This window comes from Poromitra crassiceps, assembly GCF_964638095.1.
Source record: "Poromitra crassiceps genome assembly, chromosome: 8".
NCBI lineage: Eukaryota > Metazoa > Chordata > Actinopteri > Beryciformes > Melamphaidae > Poromitra > Poromitra crassiceps.
The window spans coordinates 14423151-14441124 of record NC_139629.1 but is presented as its reverse complement, the minus strand read 5'-3'; the positions used below and the strand labels follow the sequence as shown (position 1 = coordinate 14441124).

The 17974-nt window shown below is 48.7% G+C and overlaps 1 protein-coding gene across 1 annotated transcript in view; it reads left to right on the top strand.

Moving 5' to 3' along the window:
- Positions 1-17974, top strand: part of xrcc4 (X-ray repair complementing defective repair in Chinese hamster cells 4) — a 62636-nt gene that overhangs the window by 38458 nt on the left and 6204 nt on the right. The window contains exon 7 of the mRNA XM_083642419.1: positions 1716-1857. Coding sequence (XP_083498545.1) covers positions 1716-1857 — 142 coding nt within the window. The remainder of the gene's footprint in view (positions 1-1715; positions 1858-17974) is intronic.

Sequence of the window (17974 nt, the reverse complement as noted above, 5' to 3'; positions counted from 1 at the left end):
CTGCTTTTACAGACTGCCGTCAAAGTCATAATATCTGTCGCAAATCTGGTGAGACGGCGTGCTGGGAAGCAGCCGCCGAATCGAAATGACAAAAATGCATCGGCAGAGGTCAATGTAAGAAAAGGAAAAACGTGTAATTCTATAGGGAAGATTCCCCATTTTCCGCTCCTCTACTTTTCCCACTTCAGTCACCGCTGGCCTTTGATCCTGGGAATGTGCTGGTTTGTTTGCGAGCCATCTGCCGCTCTGTTGTTCCGCGCGCTCGTCCTCGTCCCCGCTACTATCCTCGTCCCCACTACTATCCTCGTCCCCGCTCCTATCCTCGTCCCCGCTCCTATCCTCGTCCCCGCTCCTATCCTCGTCCCCGCTACTATCCTCGTCCCCGCTCCTATCCTCGTCCCCGCTCCTATCCTCGTCCCCGCTACTATCCTCGTCCCCACTACTATCCTCGTCCCCGCTCCTATCCTCGTCCCCGCTCCTATCCTCGTCCCCGCTACTATCCTCGTCCCCACTACTATCCTCGTCCCCGCTCCTATCCTCGTCCCCGCTCCTATCCTCGTCCCCGCTCCTATCCTCGTCCCCGCTACTATCCCGGCGTTTAAGCACAGAGGGAGAAGGGGAGGAATTAGAGAGGTGACGACAAGTGAGACAGACGGAGCTGAGGAGAGGAGTGATGAGCAGATGTCGCTGCCGCTGGTATGCCATCTGCCATTCAAACTGGACGAATGGAATGTCAACAAAGCTCATAGTACCCCTCCTGAGATGAACACTTTGTGAAACTGCTGTGCATTACATAACATACTCCACAACCCCAATATTACGATTGAAATGGGACAATTTGTTCAATCTTTTAAGGTACAGGACAAACCCCGTCTTCATTTGTCACAATGCACATACGCATTATACACACACGCGCACACACACACACACACACGCACACACACACACACACACACACACACACACACACACACACACATTCTTAGAGGCACTGCAAAATTTGTCCTCTGCATTTTTCCCATCCTGGCTCGTCCTCCTCCACGGTCAGGCCAGGAGCGGTGTGCAGCTGCAGTGAAGCGCCCGGGGACCAACTTCTTCCAACTGCCGCTGGTCCGACGACGATCTTCTTGCGTGTTTGTAGTCGGGGTCCATATTGATGTTATGGTGGGAGGAGCACGGGGAGAACATGCAAACTCTACACACAGAAAGGCTCACCTGGGCACTAGGCACAAGGCATGGGGAACCAATTCAGTTGAGTTCAAATCACATAAATAATGTTGGATTGTTCGCCTGCCAACAGCGTCTCACACAAGACGTTCTTGCTGTGAGGCAAGAGTGTGAGGCAAGAACGCTACGAAAGTGTAATCTGTGACAGTGCTTCTCTAACTTTTTCACATCACTAACCCATAAACTGACACAAATTAGACCACGGACCCCCATTTGATAAGATTTTGTCCCAGGGTTCCCCATCTGATAAGATTTTTGTGTTGCGTTTTATGACAGAAAGCCATGGACAAGATAGTCATACATTCTGTCATTGTGTTACTTATGGATGAAATTAAATGATTCCCCTTTTTGCTGTGGACCCCCTGGAAGTGCCTCAAGGACCGCCGGGCTCATCGGACCCCACTTTGAGGACCACTGCTCTATGACACTGACTGACCTCAGTGTATTGCGATGGGTGGAAACCTGATTGGTCTACTCCTACTCCTCAGGATCCTGTAATCCAAGCCCATTGGACGTCAGTCTGAATGACATCACAGATGTGGCGCCCTGTCGAAAGCGGCGCTTTCGTCACCTCAGGGCCCCGGACCTCGTGGCGAAGCAACCGAGCCCACAGACTTCCCACAGACAGAGGTAGGAGACACACAATCTGCATGACGTGTCTGCATTGCATTATGGGACACTGGAACTGTTTGTCCACATTTATTGTCTGAGTTTGTTTTAACAGTGCATGGAATAGCTGTCCCTCCTAGACATCATCAGCCACCTCCCTAGTGGTATAAACTCAGCTAATGTCTTTCTTACAAGTTTACTGGCTGCTAAGCCAATAACTCCCCAAATCTGTTCATTTAGCGAGGGTGTAACATCTCTACCCTAAAATAGCACACCAAAATAGACTTACTTACAGCAGCCTACATTTACTAGGGTTCCCACGGGCTCTTGAAATCCTTGAAAGTTTGCCAATTTGAGATTTAAAAAAATCAAGGCCTTGAACGTTTCTGAGAATAAGACATAATTGAAAGTGCTTGAATGTATATATTTTGTGCAAGAATAGAAAATGGTTATTGTTGTCTGGGAGCTTCTGTAAAGCCTGCGAGTTCTCATAAAAATTTAAGTTTTGTAACGGTAATTAACCTTGATCCATTTCTCAACCGATGCCATGTTGGGTCCTTGGATTTGAGGGAATTGGGCCTGGAAAGTCCTTGAATTGGCTGTTTAAGAAGGTGTGGGGAGTGGGAACCCTGATGTACGTTACCGTTGCCAACTGAAGTGTGTCTGTCCTTTTTGGCTGTAGAATGATAGAGATCTGGATGAGCTTGTGCACCTGGCGTTGGTGGTCTTTGTGTAAATAACTGGAAGCTTGTCTGTCCGTTGACCTCAGTTGGTTTCTCACCCTGCCTCCCTCACCTCCCACGTCTTCCCCCGTGGTGCCCCCCGTGGAATGGGAAAATCAAACGTCATAAAAGTATCCCGTCAGGGATCTCCTTTGTGTCGGCTAATTACACCCAATCTGCGCTCCCTTTTAAAGAAGTGAACCCCCTGGGCCTGGAAAGAGACCGCTCAAATGAGATCGGAGGTCGCCCGTCCCCCAAATTGCCATCGCTGTATGTGAAGAGCGTACTGTCGCTGTATGTGAAGAGCGTACTGGCACGAAACGGCAGTAAAGCGTATCTAGTGCGCGTGGTGGCGGTCTGTCGTAAACCGCTGATTGACCGAGGTTTGACCACAACACAATCAGTGAGAATGAGTGTAAATATGTGATGGAATGGAATGGAATGCGGGTGTGTGTGTGTGTGTGTGTGTGTGTGTGTGTGTGTGTGTGTATCTCTGTGTGTGTTTGTGTTTGTGTGTGTGTGTGTGTGTGTGTGTGTCTGATTTCTCCAGAAGTAAAACATGATGGATACAGTGTTGCCGCCAAAGAGATACCAACACAGCGTTTGGACTAATAATAATCAACTTTATGCTTGGGCTACTAATAAAGCGGCTACATGTACGAGGAACTTTCATTTTTTGTTGATTGTAGCTGCGCCTGTGGACAAAATCGGTACTGTTCGCCCGGAACAGTGACTACGTTTACATGCACACAATATTCCACTATTATTCGGAAAATGACAATATTCTGAATTTGATAAGGGTCATGTAAACAGCATATTCCAGTTGCATTTTCCGAATTTGCCCTTTTTCTGAATTTAGCATTTTCCGATTAAGACATCTGGGTTGTTCCAGTATTATTGGGGTTTTAGGAGGATTCTTTGATCATGTATACAGCGCATTCAGAATATGCGTCTCAATCAGGGTTTTTACCGCAGTTTGCGACGCATGTTGCCTGTTTGTGGTCAACTGATGTTTGCTAGAAAGCGCTAGAACAGGGGATATAATCATACTAATCCATCATCTCTGGCATGGAAAAAGAAAAGCCGAGATTTCTGATCGGGAAGAGATGAGAAACATCGATTTAAAGAGAGATGGAGAGAGTAGCCTATAGTGCCCAGTGCCCACGGAAGTCCACAATGCTTGCGAGCCTGCGAGGTAATAACGTAGGCTACTAGCCTACTTTTTATGAAAGACTTGGATGCGCAACACCAAACTTATAACGTAGGCTACTAGCCTACTTTTTATGAAAGACTTGGATGCGCAACACCAAACTTTTCAGCAGCAAGCTCCTGAAATGGACCAAGTGATGCTCGTAAGAATAGTGCTGCTCTGTTTATTCTCAACAGAAAAACTCCGCCGCTCCGCCTACCTGCATCTCTCTCTCCCCCCCCTCCCTCACGTGTCGGGGAGGGCGAGCTACGGCTGCATGTAAACGGGAATATTAGTGGATTATTCATTTAGTCGGAATATCATTTCCCGAATACGGGCAAAAAGCGTAATATTGTGTGCATGTAAACGTAGTCACTGAGGCTCCTCCGCTCTCCGAGCTGCGGCAGGTCAGGCAGGCCTTCTCCGAGTCAGTGACCCTCCCCCACTGTTTTATTTACATAAGGCAGGGGTTTTCAAATTGGGAGGCGGGCCTCCCCAGGGGGGCTCCAAACAGTTTCAGGGGAGGCTCTTTTTTTTTCTTTTTTTTTTTCAGATTTTCCCCCATTTTCTCCCCAATTATTGAGTACTGCAGGGATGAGGTATTTTTGTAGGCTTTATCCAGAAATCGGCGCCATTTGTTTCTTCAGGGGAAAAGTCTATGGCGTTTTAGAATGGGGATTTCACTTAAATGCATAAAATAAGGTCTGTGGTTAACAAAAGTTTATGGAAACACGAACCTGGGTTCTGCATGATCCTCTTCACAAACGTGAATAACGTTTATGCCTTTTAAAGCCTTTTATAAAAATCGCATTACAAAAAAGACGCATTTACGTTCCAAAAGTCATAAAAGTTTGTGAAGATTATCATGCAGAACCCAGGTTTGCGTTTCCAAAAACTTTTGTTAACCACAGACCTTATTTTTAAGTGAAATCCCCATTCTAAAACCCCATAGACTTTTTCACGGAAGAACCCGGAAAATACTTCCGGACTCATTCCTGCGGCTCTCTATACTTGGCCAATTTATCCCCATGCTGCCCCCCTATTGGCTGCCCCGGTCACTGCTCCACCCTCTGCCGATCTGGGGAGAGCCGAGACGAGCACCATGCTTCCTCCGACACGTGCAGTTGCCAGCCGCTTGTTTTCACCGGACAGGGGGAGTTTCACCCGTAGGACATAGCACATGGGAGGATCACGCTATTCCCACCACTTTCCTTCCACCCCGACCAACCAGAGCAGGTGCTAGTGCAGCGACCAGGGCACATACCCCCAATTCGGCTTCCCACCCTTAGGCAGGCACAGCCAATCATGCCTGTATGGATGCCCGACCAAGCCGGAGGTAACACGGGGGTGCGAACCTGCGACCCTCGTGTTGATAGGCAGGGAATCTTCCGCTACACTACCCGGACGCCTGGTGGAGGCTCAGTGAATGTAGTTGGGGGGGGGGGGGGGGGTTAACCTTATTCCCGGAATGGGAGTTTACTGAACCAGTTACATGTCCTATGCATTCTACATCAAATGAAGACGTTACTGTTTGTTTTATTTTGTTTGTTACATACTTATTGGCCAAGTTATTAGTCAGTTTCTGGGCTAGAAATTCTGTCAGGTTACAGTGCTATAGGTGGCCATTTTGCCTGCAGAATTTTGTCCGCTGCTGTTCTCTGCTGAACAGACCGGCCGGTGGAGTGATATTTTAGTGATGAGGCTGCTGTTCTCTGCTGAACAGACCGGCCGGTGGAGTGATATTTTAGTGATGAGGCTGCTGTTCTCTGCTGAACAGACCGGTTGGTGGAGTGATATTTTAGTGATGACGCCGTTCTCAAATGAACGATTTGAGAACGGCTAGGCTGTGCTGTTATGCTCATTGGAGAACGGTCCTTGACCAATCAGATTGCTTGGTCGGAACTACATGTTGTATAATGGAAATTATTCACTGGTGTCATACATGTCAATATAGTGATAACTTACATTTCGGCAACAAAACAAATACACTTAGTACCTTTTATTAAATTCCTTCAAAGTCTTCACTACATTTATTGAATGAGTCTGGACAGACATGGATATAAACTGCAACTTGACTTGTTGGCGGAGGCATACGACCACGAGGCGGTTATCTCTAGTTTCACCAGAGAAAGGCATTCCAGCTTGAGCCCAGGTGTTGATTTTATCACGATGCATTATTTTCTGATGATCAAGTTCGTTGTAAATGTTTTTCTAAAAATGTCTGATAGCCATGAAATGTATTCCTTTGTTGTTTTATAGCTAAGGCTTCGTTTATAGCCTACCAATGCACAATTAATAGTCAGAGGATGTTTGTAAATGTTTCCTTTGAATATGTGATGTGATATTCCCATATTATCATCCCTGTCAATCATCGTAAAGCAGCCTCCAGATTGAAATAAAAGGAGGTGAGTAGAAAAAACAAAAAAACAACAATATTTTCAAGGGACACACAACTTTTTTATTTGTTGTTGTTGACATGGTTAGCATTTTAATATGACTCGCCATGAGCCCTGTAAAGTATGACTCTCCATGAGCAGTGTAAAGTATGACTCTCCATGATCAGTGTAAAGTATGACTCTCCATGAGCAGTGTAAAGTATGACTCTCCATGAGCAGTGTAAAGTATGACTCTCCATGAGCAGTGTAAAGTATGACTCTCCATGAGCAGTGTAAAGTATGACTCTCCATTAGCAGTGTAAAGTATGACTCTCCATGAGCCCTGTAAAGTATGACTCTCCATGAGCAGTGTAAAGTATGACTCTCCATGAGCAGTGTAAAGTATGACTCTCCATGAGCAGTGTAAAGTATGACTCTCCATGAGCAGTGTAAAGTATGACTCTCCATGATCAGTGTAAAGTATGACTCTCCATGAGCCCTGTAAAGTATGACTCTCCATGAGCAGTGTAAAGTATGACTCTCCATGAGCAGTGTAAAGTATGACTCTCCATGATCAGTGTAAAGTATGACTCTCCATGAGCCCTGTAAAGTATGACTCTCCATGAGCAGTGTAAAGTATGACTCTCCATGAGCAGTGTAAAGTATGACTCTCCATGAGCAGTGTAAAGTATGACTCTCCATGAGCAGTGTAAAGTATGACTCTCCATGAGCAGTGTAAAGTATGACTCTCCATGAGCAGTGTAAAGTATGACTCTCCATGAGCCCTGTAAAGTATGACTCTCCATGAGCAGTGTAAAGTATGACTCTCCATGAGCAGTGTAAAGTATGACTCTCCATGAGCAGTGTAAAGTATGACTCTCCATGAGCAGTGTAAAGTATGACTCTCCATGATCAGTGTAAAGTATGACTCTCCATGAGCCCTGTAAAGTATGACTCTCCATGAGCAGTGTAAAGTATGACTCTCCATGATCAGTGTAAAGTATGACTCTCCATGAGCAGTGTAAAGTATGACTCTCCATGAGCAGTGTAAAGTATGACTCTCCATGAGCAGTGTAAAGTATGACTCTCCATGAGCAGTGTAAAGTATGACTCTCCATGAGCAGTGTAAAGTATGACTCTCCATGAGCAGTGTAAAGTATGACTCTCCATGAGCAGTGTAAAGTATGACTCCATGAGCAGTGTAAAGTATGACTCCATGAGCAGTGTAAAGTATGACTCCATGAGCAGTGTAAAGTATGACTCTCCATGAGCAGTGTAAAGTATGACTCCATGAGCAGTGTAAAGTATGACTCTCCATGAGCAGTGTAAAGTATGACTCTCCATGAGCAGTGTAAAGTATGACTCTCCATGAGCAGTGTAAAGTATGACTCTCCATGAGCAGTGTAAAGTATGCCTGTAGTCATGTTTGAATACTATTTGGAGACCAACAGCAAATAAAAGAATGGGCACATGAGGCAAAATCAGCCACAGGCGTATTCTCTCAAGTGTGTTCTCTCATTTGGTAGAGGCATTTCCTCATCAGAGGTCATACTACATAGATATGTTGGCTTTTAGTGCGCTAACTGCTTCTCCATGCATCTCCAATAGGCTTCAATAGAACAGGCACCAAAGTCTGGTACCAAGCAGAGCAGTAGAATGTTGGTATGATGTAATGACCATTCCTTTTCTTGTATAGTTTCCTTGAGATTAAAGGGGGAAGACACAAGAAATAAAATGAAGTATTGAGTTAAAAGTACGGCTGCACGATTATGGTCAAAACGATAATCACGATTATTGTTACAATAATGATTAATACCCCGTTAACGTTACTTGAGCTTACCTTTGATGAAATGTTGACCGCAAAGAGCAAAGACGTGTGTACTTTGATGGTAGAAAAAAAAGCAATTTTTTTTGCCCTCCCCAGCGACTGAACCACGTCGCACAAATCCACAACCTTCTCCTTTCTTTCTCCGACGGGATTCTGTAAAAGCACAAGCCAGGCGTGTCTCCTCGTCGGTTTAGTGCAACCGATAGCACAACAGGTAGGCTATCCGGCACTTTGGCTGAACAAACACAGCGTGAGAAACTAGTCGACACGGCTGGCAAGTTTTTTTTTTGACCGCCAGGTGGGCGTTCCCGGCAGCACGTAACGCCCCTTGAAAGCTATGAATAGACCGTGAGCACAAACACACCAGTTTTGTTGCTGAGAATCTGGACACTTATCGCTCCACACCTGGTTGCATCCAACATGTATGAGATGAGGGAGACGAGATTAATTAAAAAAAAAAAGACCCATGGGAGTTAGACCCCCTCCTCTGGGAGTTAAGACTCCCTCCTCCAGGTGGGAAGCCGGATTAGGGGTATGTGTCCTGGTCGCTGCACTAGGTCGGTCGGGGCACCTGTTCGGGGCGGAAGAAGGGAACTGGTGGGAATAGCGTGATCCTCCCACGTGCTACGTCCTGCCGGTGAAGCTCCCCGCTGTCAGGTGAAAAGAAGCGGCTGGCAACTGTGCATGTGTCAGAGGAAGCATGGCGCTAGTCTATGGCTCGCCCCAGAACGGCAGAGGGGGTGGAGCAGCGACCGGGGCAGCAGGGCGGAAATTGGCCAAGTACAATTGGGGAGAAAATGGGGAGGGAATCAGAAAAAAGTAAAATCAATAAAAAGACAGGTGAATCTCAGCAGTGAACTTGCTTGAGTGACATCATCACTGATGGCAGCAGGTGTGATTGATCTAGGCTGATTACTGCTGGCCTCTATGTAGGTCATCATGCCTTTCACTGTCTGACTCATTGCTTGACAAAGATCTTGGTGATCGAAACGTTGCAATAAAGAACCACTGATTGGAGCCTCCAGTGTGTGGACTTTTCTTCTGGTCTAGTTACCCTTTTGTCCAGCACCTGTACGTTTTTCTTGGATGTGCGCATATTTTATTTTTTTCTCCCCACTGTATAGCTGTGGCCGAACATAATTCTGCTCGCAGACAGACAGACAGACAGACGGACATTTTCTTATTATAGGATAGGATGTCAGAAATGGATTCAGCATCCTCAATAACCCACAAAACCAATCGGCAAAGCAATTGCTGAAATATTGTCCATAATAGGTGATCGTGCTAATCAATGCTAATTATGCAAATCGCCCAACATATGCAAGGTAGCATCTGGCAGTTTATATGCCCGGGACCCATACTGTACATTTCTAACATAAAAGTTTGGGGTACTCAACATTTCTGGGTTCACAATAGGGCTCTATAGGCTGGCAAGTAGACTAACTGTGGACTTGAGCTGAAACTACACGCACCACAGGGTCTTTTGACTTTGGAGGAGGGACAGGATGCATAACTGCGAGGGAAATGGGTGCGCTGGATTTACAACACAAGACAAAATGAGAGCAACATTGTGAAAGGGAATACGTCACATTTTATCTTGACTTTATCTCGATTTTCTTGTTTTCACGATTGTGACAAGCCAAAATCTTGATCACGATTAACGTTCGATTAATTGCAAATGCAAACATCCAGCTGTTAGGGGTTTGCAGGGACGAGGCAGACTGAAGAAGCTCTCATGTTCATATTTTCATCGCCGCGGCTAAACTTGTCACCACACACTTATGACGTATGACCTATCCCGCGCGGGAGCTGAGCCGGTGTCACCGCTCTGGCACCAGAACAGGAAACGGCTACTGCATCACTGTCCTCAGAGGAGAGGACACGCAAGGAGGACAGAGGTGTCCTCAGAGGAGAGGACACGCAAGGAGGACAGAGGTGTCCTCAGAGGAGAGGACACGCAAGGAGGACAGAGGTGCCTGATGAACAAGAGTGGACAGGCCAAATATTCGGCCCCAAACGAGCGGTGTCACCTTGTTCCAGTTACCCACACCACACACTCTCTCCACACCACACACTCTCCCCACACCACACACTCTCCCCACACCACACACTCTCTCCACACCACACACTCTCCCCACACCACACACTCTCTCCACACACCACACTCTCTCCACACCACACACACTCTCCCCACACCACACACTCTCTCCACACACCACACTCTCTCCACACCACACACACTCTCCCCACACCACACACTCTCTCCACACACCACACTCTCTCCACACCACACACACTCTCCCCACACCACACACACTCTCTCCACACCACACACTCTCCCCACACCACACACACTCTCCCCACACCACACACTCTCCACACCACACACTCTCGGTCAGCTCAAAGTTTCCACTCCTGTACCTCTTCTATCAGATCTAAAGGAAAAGCAGCAGCTGTCCACCTCCAGGGCGCAACGCATTTACAGCATTCCACCGAGAGAGAATATCATATTCTCCTCTTTCACTTTATTGGTGGTAAAAGAGACCCCGTTGTCCTGCGGGATCTCTGGGTTTATGATTGCTGCTGCTGGGCTCGTGAACTCAACTGCTTCAACATTTCTCTCTTTGCTGTTTCACTGCTCTTTCTCCATTTCACTTTCTATCTGTCTAACCACGCACACACACACACACACACACACACACACACACACACACACACACACATGCATGCATGTACTGCCTTGGCTTTAGACAGGCCGGCCAGCTGGTGACGAGGAGGCCAGCACAGTTTGCCTAAGGAGAAATACCTTCTCCACTCTTTATCAATACTTTGCAATGAGAATGGGGGGAGACATCAGACGCTGGGTTCTTCTCGTTAGTGCCGAATAAATTAGACTATTGAGGAGTAACGTTTTTGGATATTGTTGAATGCCATTATTCTACGGGCTGAACAAGCAGCAGCAGTGGGATTGCCAAGAGAAGGACCAGCGAGCCAAAGTCAACCACCAGTCTCAAAGAAACCACTTTCTTCTTGTTTCTTTTTTCTCACACACTTGTCTCCATAGTGTCCAATAGTCCCTGTATCTCCGCTTAAAGTCAGGCGCCCGGACAGCTCTGAATCCCCGTTGCCGCGCGTCCAAAACCTCACAATAACTGGCGTCCTTGTGTGACCATATCGCTCATGTGCCAGTTTCTTTCTGGACGTGGCCATTTAGAAAATATTCCAAAGACATGTCTCAATCTGACACTGTTTTTGTAGCAACCCCCCCCAGCCACCCCCCCAGCCCCTCTCCAAGAGAGCGTGAATATACTTTACCCCCGAGTTTCTCAGAGTGCCAACCACTGTAAACTGTGCCACATGCAGATGGCCAATAAGTGGTGCCATCCATCCCCAGCTGCTCTTGTAGCGGTGCCCATTGCCAATGCTATTAGCAGCTCTGCCCCCGCTACAACAAGAACCACAGTGCTATTAGCAGCTCTGCCCCTGCTACAACAAGAACCACAGCGCTATTAGCAGCTCTGCCCCCACTACAACAAGAACCACAGCGCTATTAGCAGCTCTGCCCCCACTACAACAAGAACCATAGTGCTATTAGCAGCTCTGCCCCCACTACAACAAGAACCACAGCGCTATTAGCAGCTCTGCCCCCACTACAACAAGAACCACAGTGCTATTAGCAGCTCTGCCCCCACTACAACAAGAACCATAGTGCTATTAGCAGCTCTGCCCCTGCTACAACAAGAACCACAGTGCTATTAGCAGCTCTGCCCCCACTACAACAGGAACCACAGTGCTATTAGCAGCTCTGCCCCCACTACAACAAGAACCACAGTGCTATTAGCAGCTCTGCCCCCACTACAACAAGAACCATAGTGCTATTAGCAGCTCTGCCCCCACTACAACAAGAACCATAGTGCTATTAGCAGCTCTGCCCCTGCTACAACAAGAACCATAGTGCTATTAGCAGCTCTGCCCCCACTACAACAAGAACCACAGTGCTATTAGCAGCTCTGCCCCTGCTACAACAAGAACCATAGTGCTATTAGCAGCTCTGCCCCTGCTACAACAAGAACCATAGTGCTATTAGCAGCTCTGCCCCCACTACAACAAGAACCACAGTGCTATTAGCAGCTCTGCCCCCACTACAACAAGAACCACAATGCTATTAGCAGCTCTGCCCCTGCTACAACAAGAACCATAGTGCTATTAGCAGCTCTGCCCCCACTACAACAAGAACCACAGTGCTATTAGCAGCTCTGTCCCCACTACAACAAGAACCACAGTGCTATTAGCAGCTCTGCCCCCACTACAACAAGAACCACAGTGCTATTAGCAGCTCTGCCCCCACTACAACAAGAACCACAGTGCTATTAGCAGCTCTGCCCCTGCTACAACAAGAACCACAGTGCTATTAGCAGCTCTGCCCCCACTACAACAAGAACCACAGTGCTATTAGCAGCTCTGCCCCCACTACAACAAGAACCATAGTGCTATTAGCAGCTCTGCCCCTGCTACAACAAGAACCACAGTGCTATTAGCAGCTCTGCCCCTGCTACAACAAGAACCACAGCGCTATTAGCAGCTCTGCCCCTGCTACAACAAGAACCACAGTGCTATTAGCAGCTCTGCCCCTGCTACAACAAGAACCACAGCGCTATTAGCAGCTCTGCCCCTGCTACAACAAGAACCACAGTGCTATTAGCAGCTCTGCCCCCACTACAACAAGAACCACAGTGCTATTAGCAGCTCTGCCCCCGCTACAACAAGAACCATAGTGCTATTAGCAGCTCTGCCCCCACTACAACAAGAACCATAGTGCTATTAGCAGCTCTGCCCCCGCTACAACAAGAACCACAGTGCTATTAGCAGCTCTGCCCCTGCTACAACAAGAACCATAGTGCTATTAGCAGCTCTGTCCCTGCTACAACAAGAACCATAGTGGTATTAGCAGCTCTGCCCCCACTACAACAAGAACCACAGTGCTATTAGCAGCTCTGCCCCCACTACAACAAGAACCACAGTGCTATTAGCAGCTCTGCCCCCACTACAACAAGAACCACAGTGCTATTAGCAGCTCTGCCCCCACTACAACAGGAACCACAGTGCTATTAGCAGCTCTGCCCCCACTACAACAAGAACCACAGTGCTATTAGCAGCTCTGCCCCCACTACAACAAGAACCACAGTGCTATTAGCAGCTCTGCCCCCGCTACAACAAGAACCACAGTGCTATTAGCAGCTCTGCCCCCGCTACAACAAGAACCACAGTGCTATTAGCAGCTCTGTCCCCTCTACAACAAGAACCACAGTGCTATTAGCAGCTCTGCCCCTGCTACAACAAGAACCACAGTGCTATTAGCAGCTCTGTCCCCTCTACAACAAGAACCACAGTGCTATTAGCAGCTCTGCCCCTGCTACAACAAGAACCACAGTGCTATTAGCAGCTCTGCCCCCACTACAACAAGAACCATAGTGCTATTAGCAGCTCTGCCCCCACTACAACAAGAACCACAGTGCTATTAGCAGCTCTGCCCCTGCTACAACAAGAACCACAGCGCTATTAGCAGCTCTGCCCCCACTACAACAAAAACCACAGTGCTATTAGCAGCTCTGCCCCCACTACAACAAGAACCACAGTGCTATTAGCAGCTCTGCCCCCACTACAACAAGAACCACAGTGCTATTAGCAGCTCTGCCCCCGCTACAACAAGAACCACAGTGCTATTAGCAGCTCTGCCCCCGCTACAACAAGAACCACAGTGCTATTAGCAGCTCTGCCCCCACTACAACAAGAACCATAGTGCTATTAGCAGCTCTGCCCCCACTACAACAAGAACCACAGCGCTATTAGCAGCTCTGCCCCCACTACAACAAGAACCACAGTGCTATTAGCAGCTCTGCCCCCACTACAACAAGAACCACAGTGCTATTAGCAGCTCTGCTCCCACTACAACAAGAACCACAGTGCTATTAGCAGCTCTGTCCCCACTACAACAAGAACCACAGTGCTATTAGCAGCTCTGCCCCCGCTACAAGAACCACAGTGCTATTAGCAGCTCTGCCCCCACTACAACAAGAACCACAGTGCTATTAGCAGCTCTGCCCCCGCTACAACAAGAACCACAGTGCTATTAGCAGCTCTGCCCCCGCTACAACAAGAACCACAGTGCTATTAGCAGCTCTGCCCCTGCTACAACAAGAACCACAGTGCTATTAGCAGCTCTGCCCCCACTACAACAAGAACCATAGTGCTATTAGCAGCTCTGCCCCTGCTACAACAAGAACCATAGTGCTATTAGCAGCTCTGCCCCCACTACAACAAGAACCACAGTGCTATTAGCAGCTCTGCCCCCACTACAACAAGAACCACAATGCTATTAGCAGCTCTGCCCCTGCTACAACAAGAACCATAGTGCTATTAGCAGCTCTGCCCCTGCTACAACAAGAACCACAGTGCTATTAGCAGCTCTGCCCCTGCTACAACAAGAACCACAGCGCTATTAGCAGCTCTGCCCCTGCTACAACAAGAACCACAGTGCTATTAGCAGCTCTGCCCCTGCTACAACAAGAACCACAGCGCTATTAGCAGCTCTGCCCCTGCTACAACAAGAACCACAGTGCTATTAGCAGCTCTGCCCCCACTACAACAAGAACCACAGTGCTATTAGCAGCTCTGCCCCCGCTACAACAAGAACCATAGTGCTATTAGCAGCTCTGCCCCCACTACAACAAGAACCATAGTGCTATTAGCAGCTCTGCCCCCGCTACAACAAGAACCACAGTGCTATTAGCAGCTCTGCCCCTGCTACAACAAGAACCATAGTGCTATTAGCAGCTCTGTCCCTGCTACAACAAGAACCATAGTGGTATTAGCAGCTCTGCCCCCACTACAACAAGAACCACAGTGCTATTAGCAGCTCTGCCCCCACTACAACAAGAACCACAGTGCTATTAGCAGCTCTGCCCCCACTACAACAAGAACCACAGTGCTATTAGCAGCTCTGCCCCCACTACAACAGGAACCACAGTGCTATTAGCAGCTCTGCCCCCACTACAACAAGAACCACAGTGCTATTAGCAGCTCTGCCCCCACTACAACAAGAACCACAGTGCTATTAGCAGCTCTGCCCCCGCTACAACAAGAACCACAGTGCTATTAGCAGCTCTGCCCCCGCTACAACAAGAACCACAGTGCTATTAGCAGCTCTGTCCCCTCTACAACAAGAACCACAGTGCTATTAGCAGCTCTGCCCCTGCTACAACAAGAACCACAGTGCTATTAGCAGCTCTGTCCCCTCTACAACAAGAACCACAGTGCTATTAGCAGCTCTGCCCCCACTACAACAAGAACCACAGCGCTATTAGCAGCTCTGCCCCCACTACAACAAGAACCACAGTGCTATTAGCAGCTCTGCCCCCACTACAACAAGAACCACAGTGCTATTAGCAGCTCTGCTCCCACTACAACAAGAACCACAGTGCTATTAGCAGCTCTGTCCCCACTACAACAAGAACCACAGTGCTATTAGCAGCTCTGCCCCCGCTACAAGAACCACAGTGCTATTAGCAGCTCTGCCCCCACTACAACAAGAACCACAGTGCTATTAGCAGCTCTGCCCCCGCTACAACAAGAACCACAGTGCTATTAGCAGCTCTGCCCCCGCTACAACAAGAACCACAGTGCTATTAGCAGCTCTGCCCCTGCTACAACAAGAACCACAGTGCTATTAGCAGCTCTGCCCCCACTACAACAAGAACCATAGTGCTATTAGCAGCTCTGCCCCCACTACAACAAGAACCACAGTGCTATTAGCAGCTCTGCCCCTGCTACAACAAGAACCACAGCGCTATTAGCAGCTCTGCCCCCACTACAACAAAAACCACAGTGCTATTAGCAGCTCTGCCCCCACTACAACAAGAACCACAGTGCTATTAGCAGCTCTGGCCCCGCTACAACAAGAACCACAGTGCTATTAGCAGCTCTGCCCCCACTACAACAAGAACCACACTGCTATTAGCAGCTCTGCCCCTGCTACAACAAGAACCACAGCGCTATTAGCAGCTCTGCCCCCACTACAACAAGAACCACAGTGCTATTAGCAGCTCTGCCCCCACTACAACAAGAACCACAGTGCTATTAGCAGCTCTGCCCCCGCTACAACAAGAACCACAGTGCTATTAGCAGCTCTGCCCCCGCTACAACAAGAACCACAGTGCTATTAGCAGCTCTGCCCCCGCTACAACAAGAACCACAGTGCTATTAGCAGCTCTGCCCCCGCTACAACAAGAACCACAGTGCTATTAGCAGCTCTGCCCCCGCTACAACAAGAACCACAGTGCTATTAGCAGCTATGCCCCCGCTACAACAAGAACCACAGTGCTATTAGCAGCTATGCCCCCACTACAACAAGAACCACAGTGCTATTAGCAGCTCTGCCCCCGCTACAAGAACCAGCAGTGAGCCGATCGGCAGCTGTGGCCAGTGTTTGATCGCTCCAGTGGCTCGGCGCGGGACCTGCCCTCCCCTCCCTCGGAGCTGGCAAACACGCGGCCCGGAGACCCGCCGCTGAGGAGAAGCCTTTGTCTTGATCGTTCATTGGGCGTTGGTAGTCGTACACCGTATCACTCACCCCATTCACCTCTTCTCTCTCTGTGTGTGCAGGTCGTCCACAAAGAGCACAGGGAGGAGGAGGAGCAGAGAGTGAAAGCAGGGAGAGAGGCTTAAATGAAGGCCAGGCCCAGGGAAGACGAGGAGTCAGGATGTGGACAGGCTTAACAGAAAGAGTGTGTCTCTTTACCTCCGGCTTGCTCGCTGGGAAAAAGGAGAGGGGAGAGGAGACCAGGGCCTCATTGTTCTGTTTCACACCAAACCGCTGCTTAGCCTAATGCCCAAAGTGCCATTTCTCCCTGGATGCAGTTCTTACCAACGCATCATTACGTTTACATTGCGCTCAATAAGCCGGACCTACTTGAAGCAAGCCGGAGGAGAGCGCAAGACCAACGCAGCGATATTGAGTTGTAGAGGAGAAGAGTGTCTGTATCTGTTTCCTAAGTGGCTTTTTTCATTCCTTTTAACACCCTCATGTTTAGGACAAGTTATGGAGGGTGGAAAAGATTGAATTTTGTTCCTGTCACTCTGCTGGTTTACACCTCGCACTGCTGGCTTACACGTCACACTGCTGGCTTACACGTCACTCTGCTGGCTTACACCTCACACTGCTGGCTTACACGTCACACTGCTGGCTTACACCTCACACTGCTGGCTTACACGTCACACTGCTGGCTTACACCTCACACTGCTGGCTTACACGTCACACTGCTGGCTTACACCTCACACTGCTGGCTTACACGTCACACTGCTGGCTTACACCTCACACTGCTGGCTTACACGTCACACTGCTGGCATACACGTCACACTGCTGGCTTACACGTCACACTGCTGGCTTACACATCACACTGCTGGTTTACACATCACACTGCTGGCTTACACCTCGCACTGCTGGCTTACACGTCACTCTGCTGGCTTACACATCACACTGCTGGCTTACACGTCACACTGCTGGCTTACACGTCACACTGCTGGCTTACACATCACACTGCTGGTTTACACATCACACTGCTGGCTTACACCTCGCACTGCTGGCTTACACGTCACTCTGCTGGCTTACACATCACACTGCTGGCTTACACGTCACACTGCTGGCTTACACGTCACACTGCTGGCTTACACGTCACACTGCTGGCTTACACGTCACACTGCTGGCTTACACATCACACTGCTGGCTTACACGTCACTCTGCTGGCTTACACCTCGCACTGCTGGCTTACACGTCACACTGCTGGCTTACACGTCACACTGCTGGCTTACACATCACACTGCTGGCTTACACGTCACACTGCTGGCTTACACGTCACACTGCTGGCTTACACATCACACTGCTGGTTTACACATCACACTGCTGGCTTACACCTCACACTGCTGGCTTAGGGCCTGTGTCCACCTGGCGTCTTTTCCTCAGGTCCAG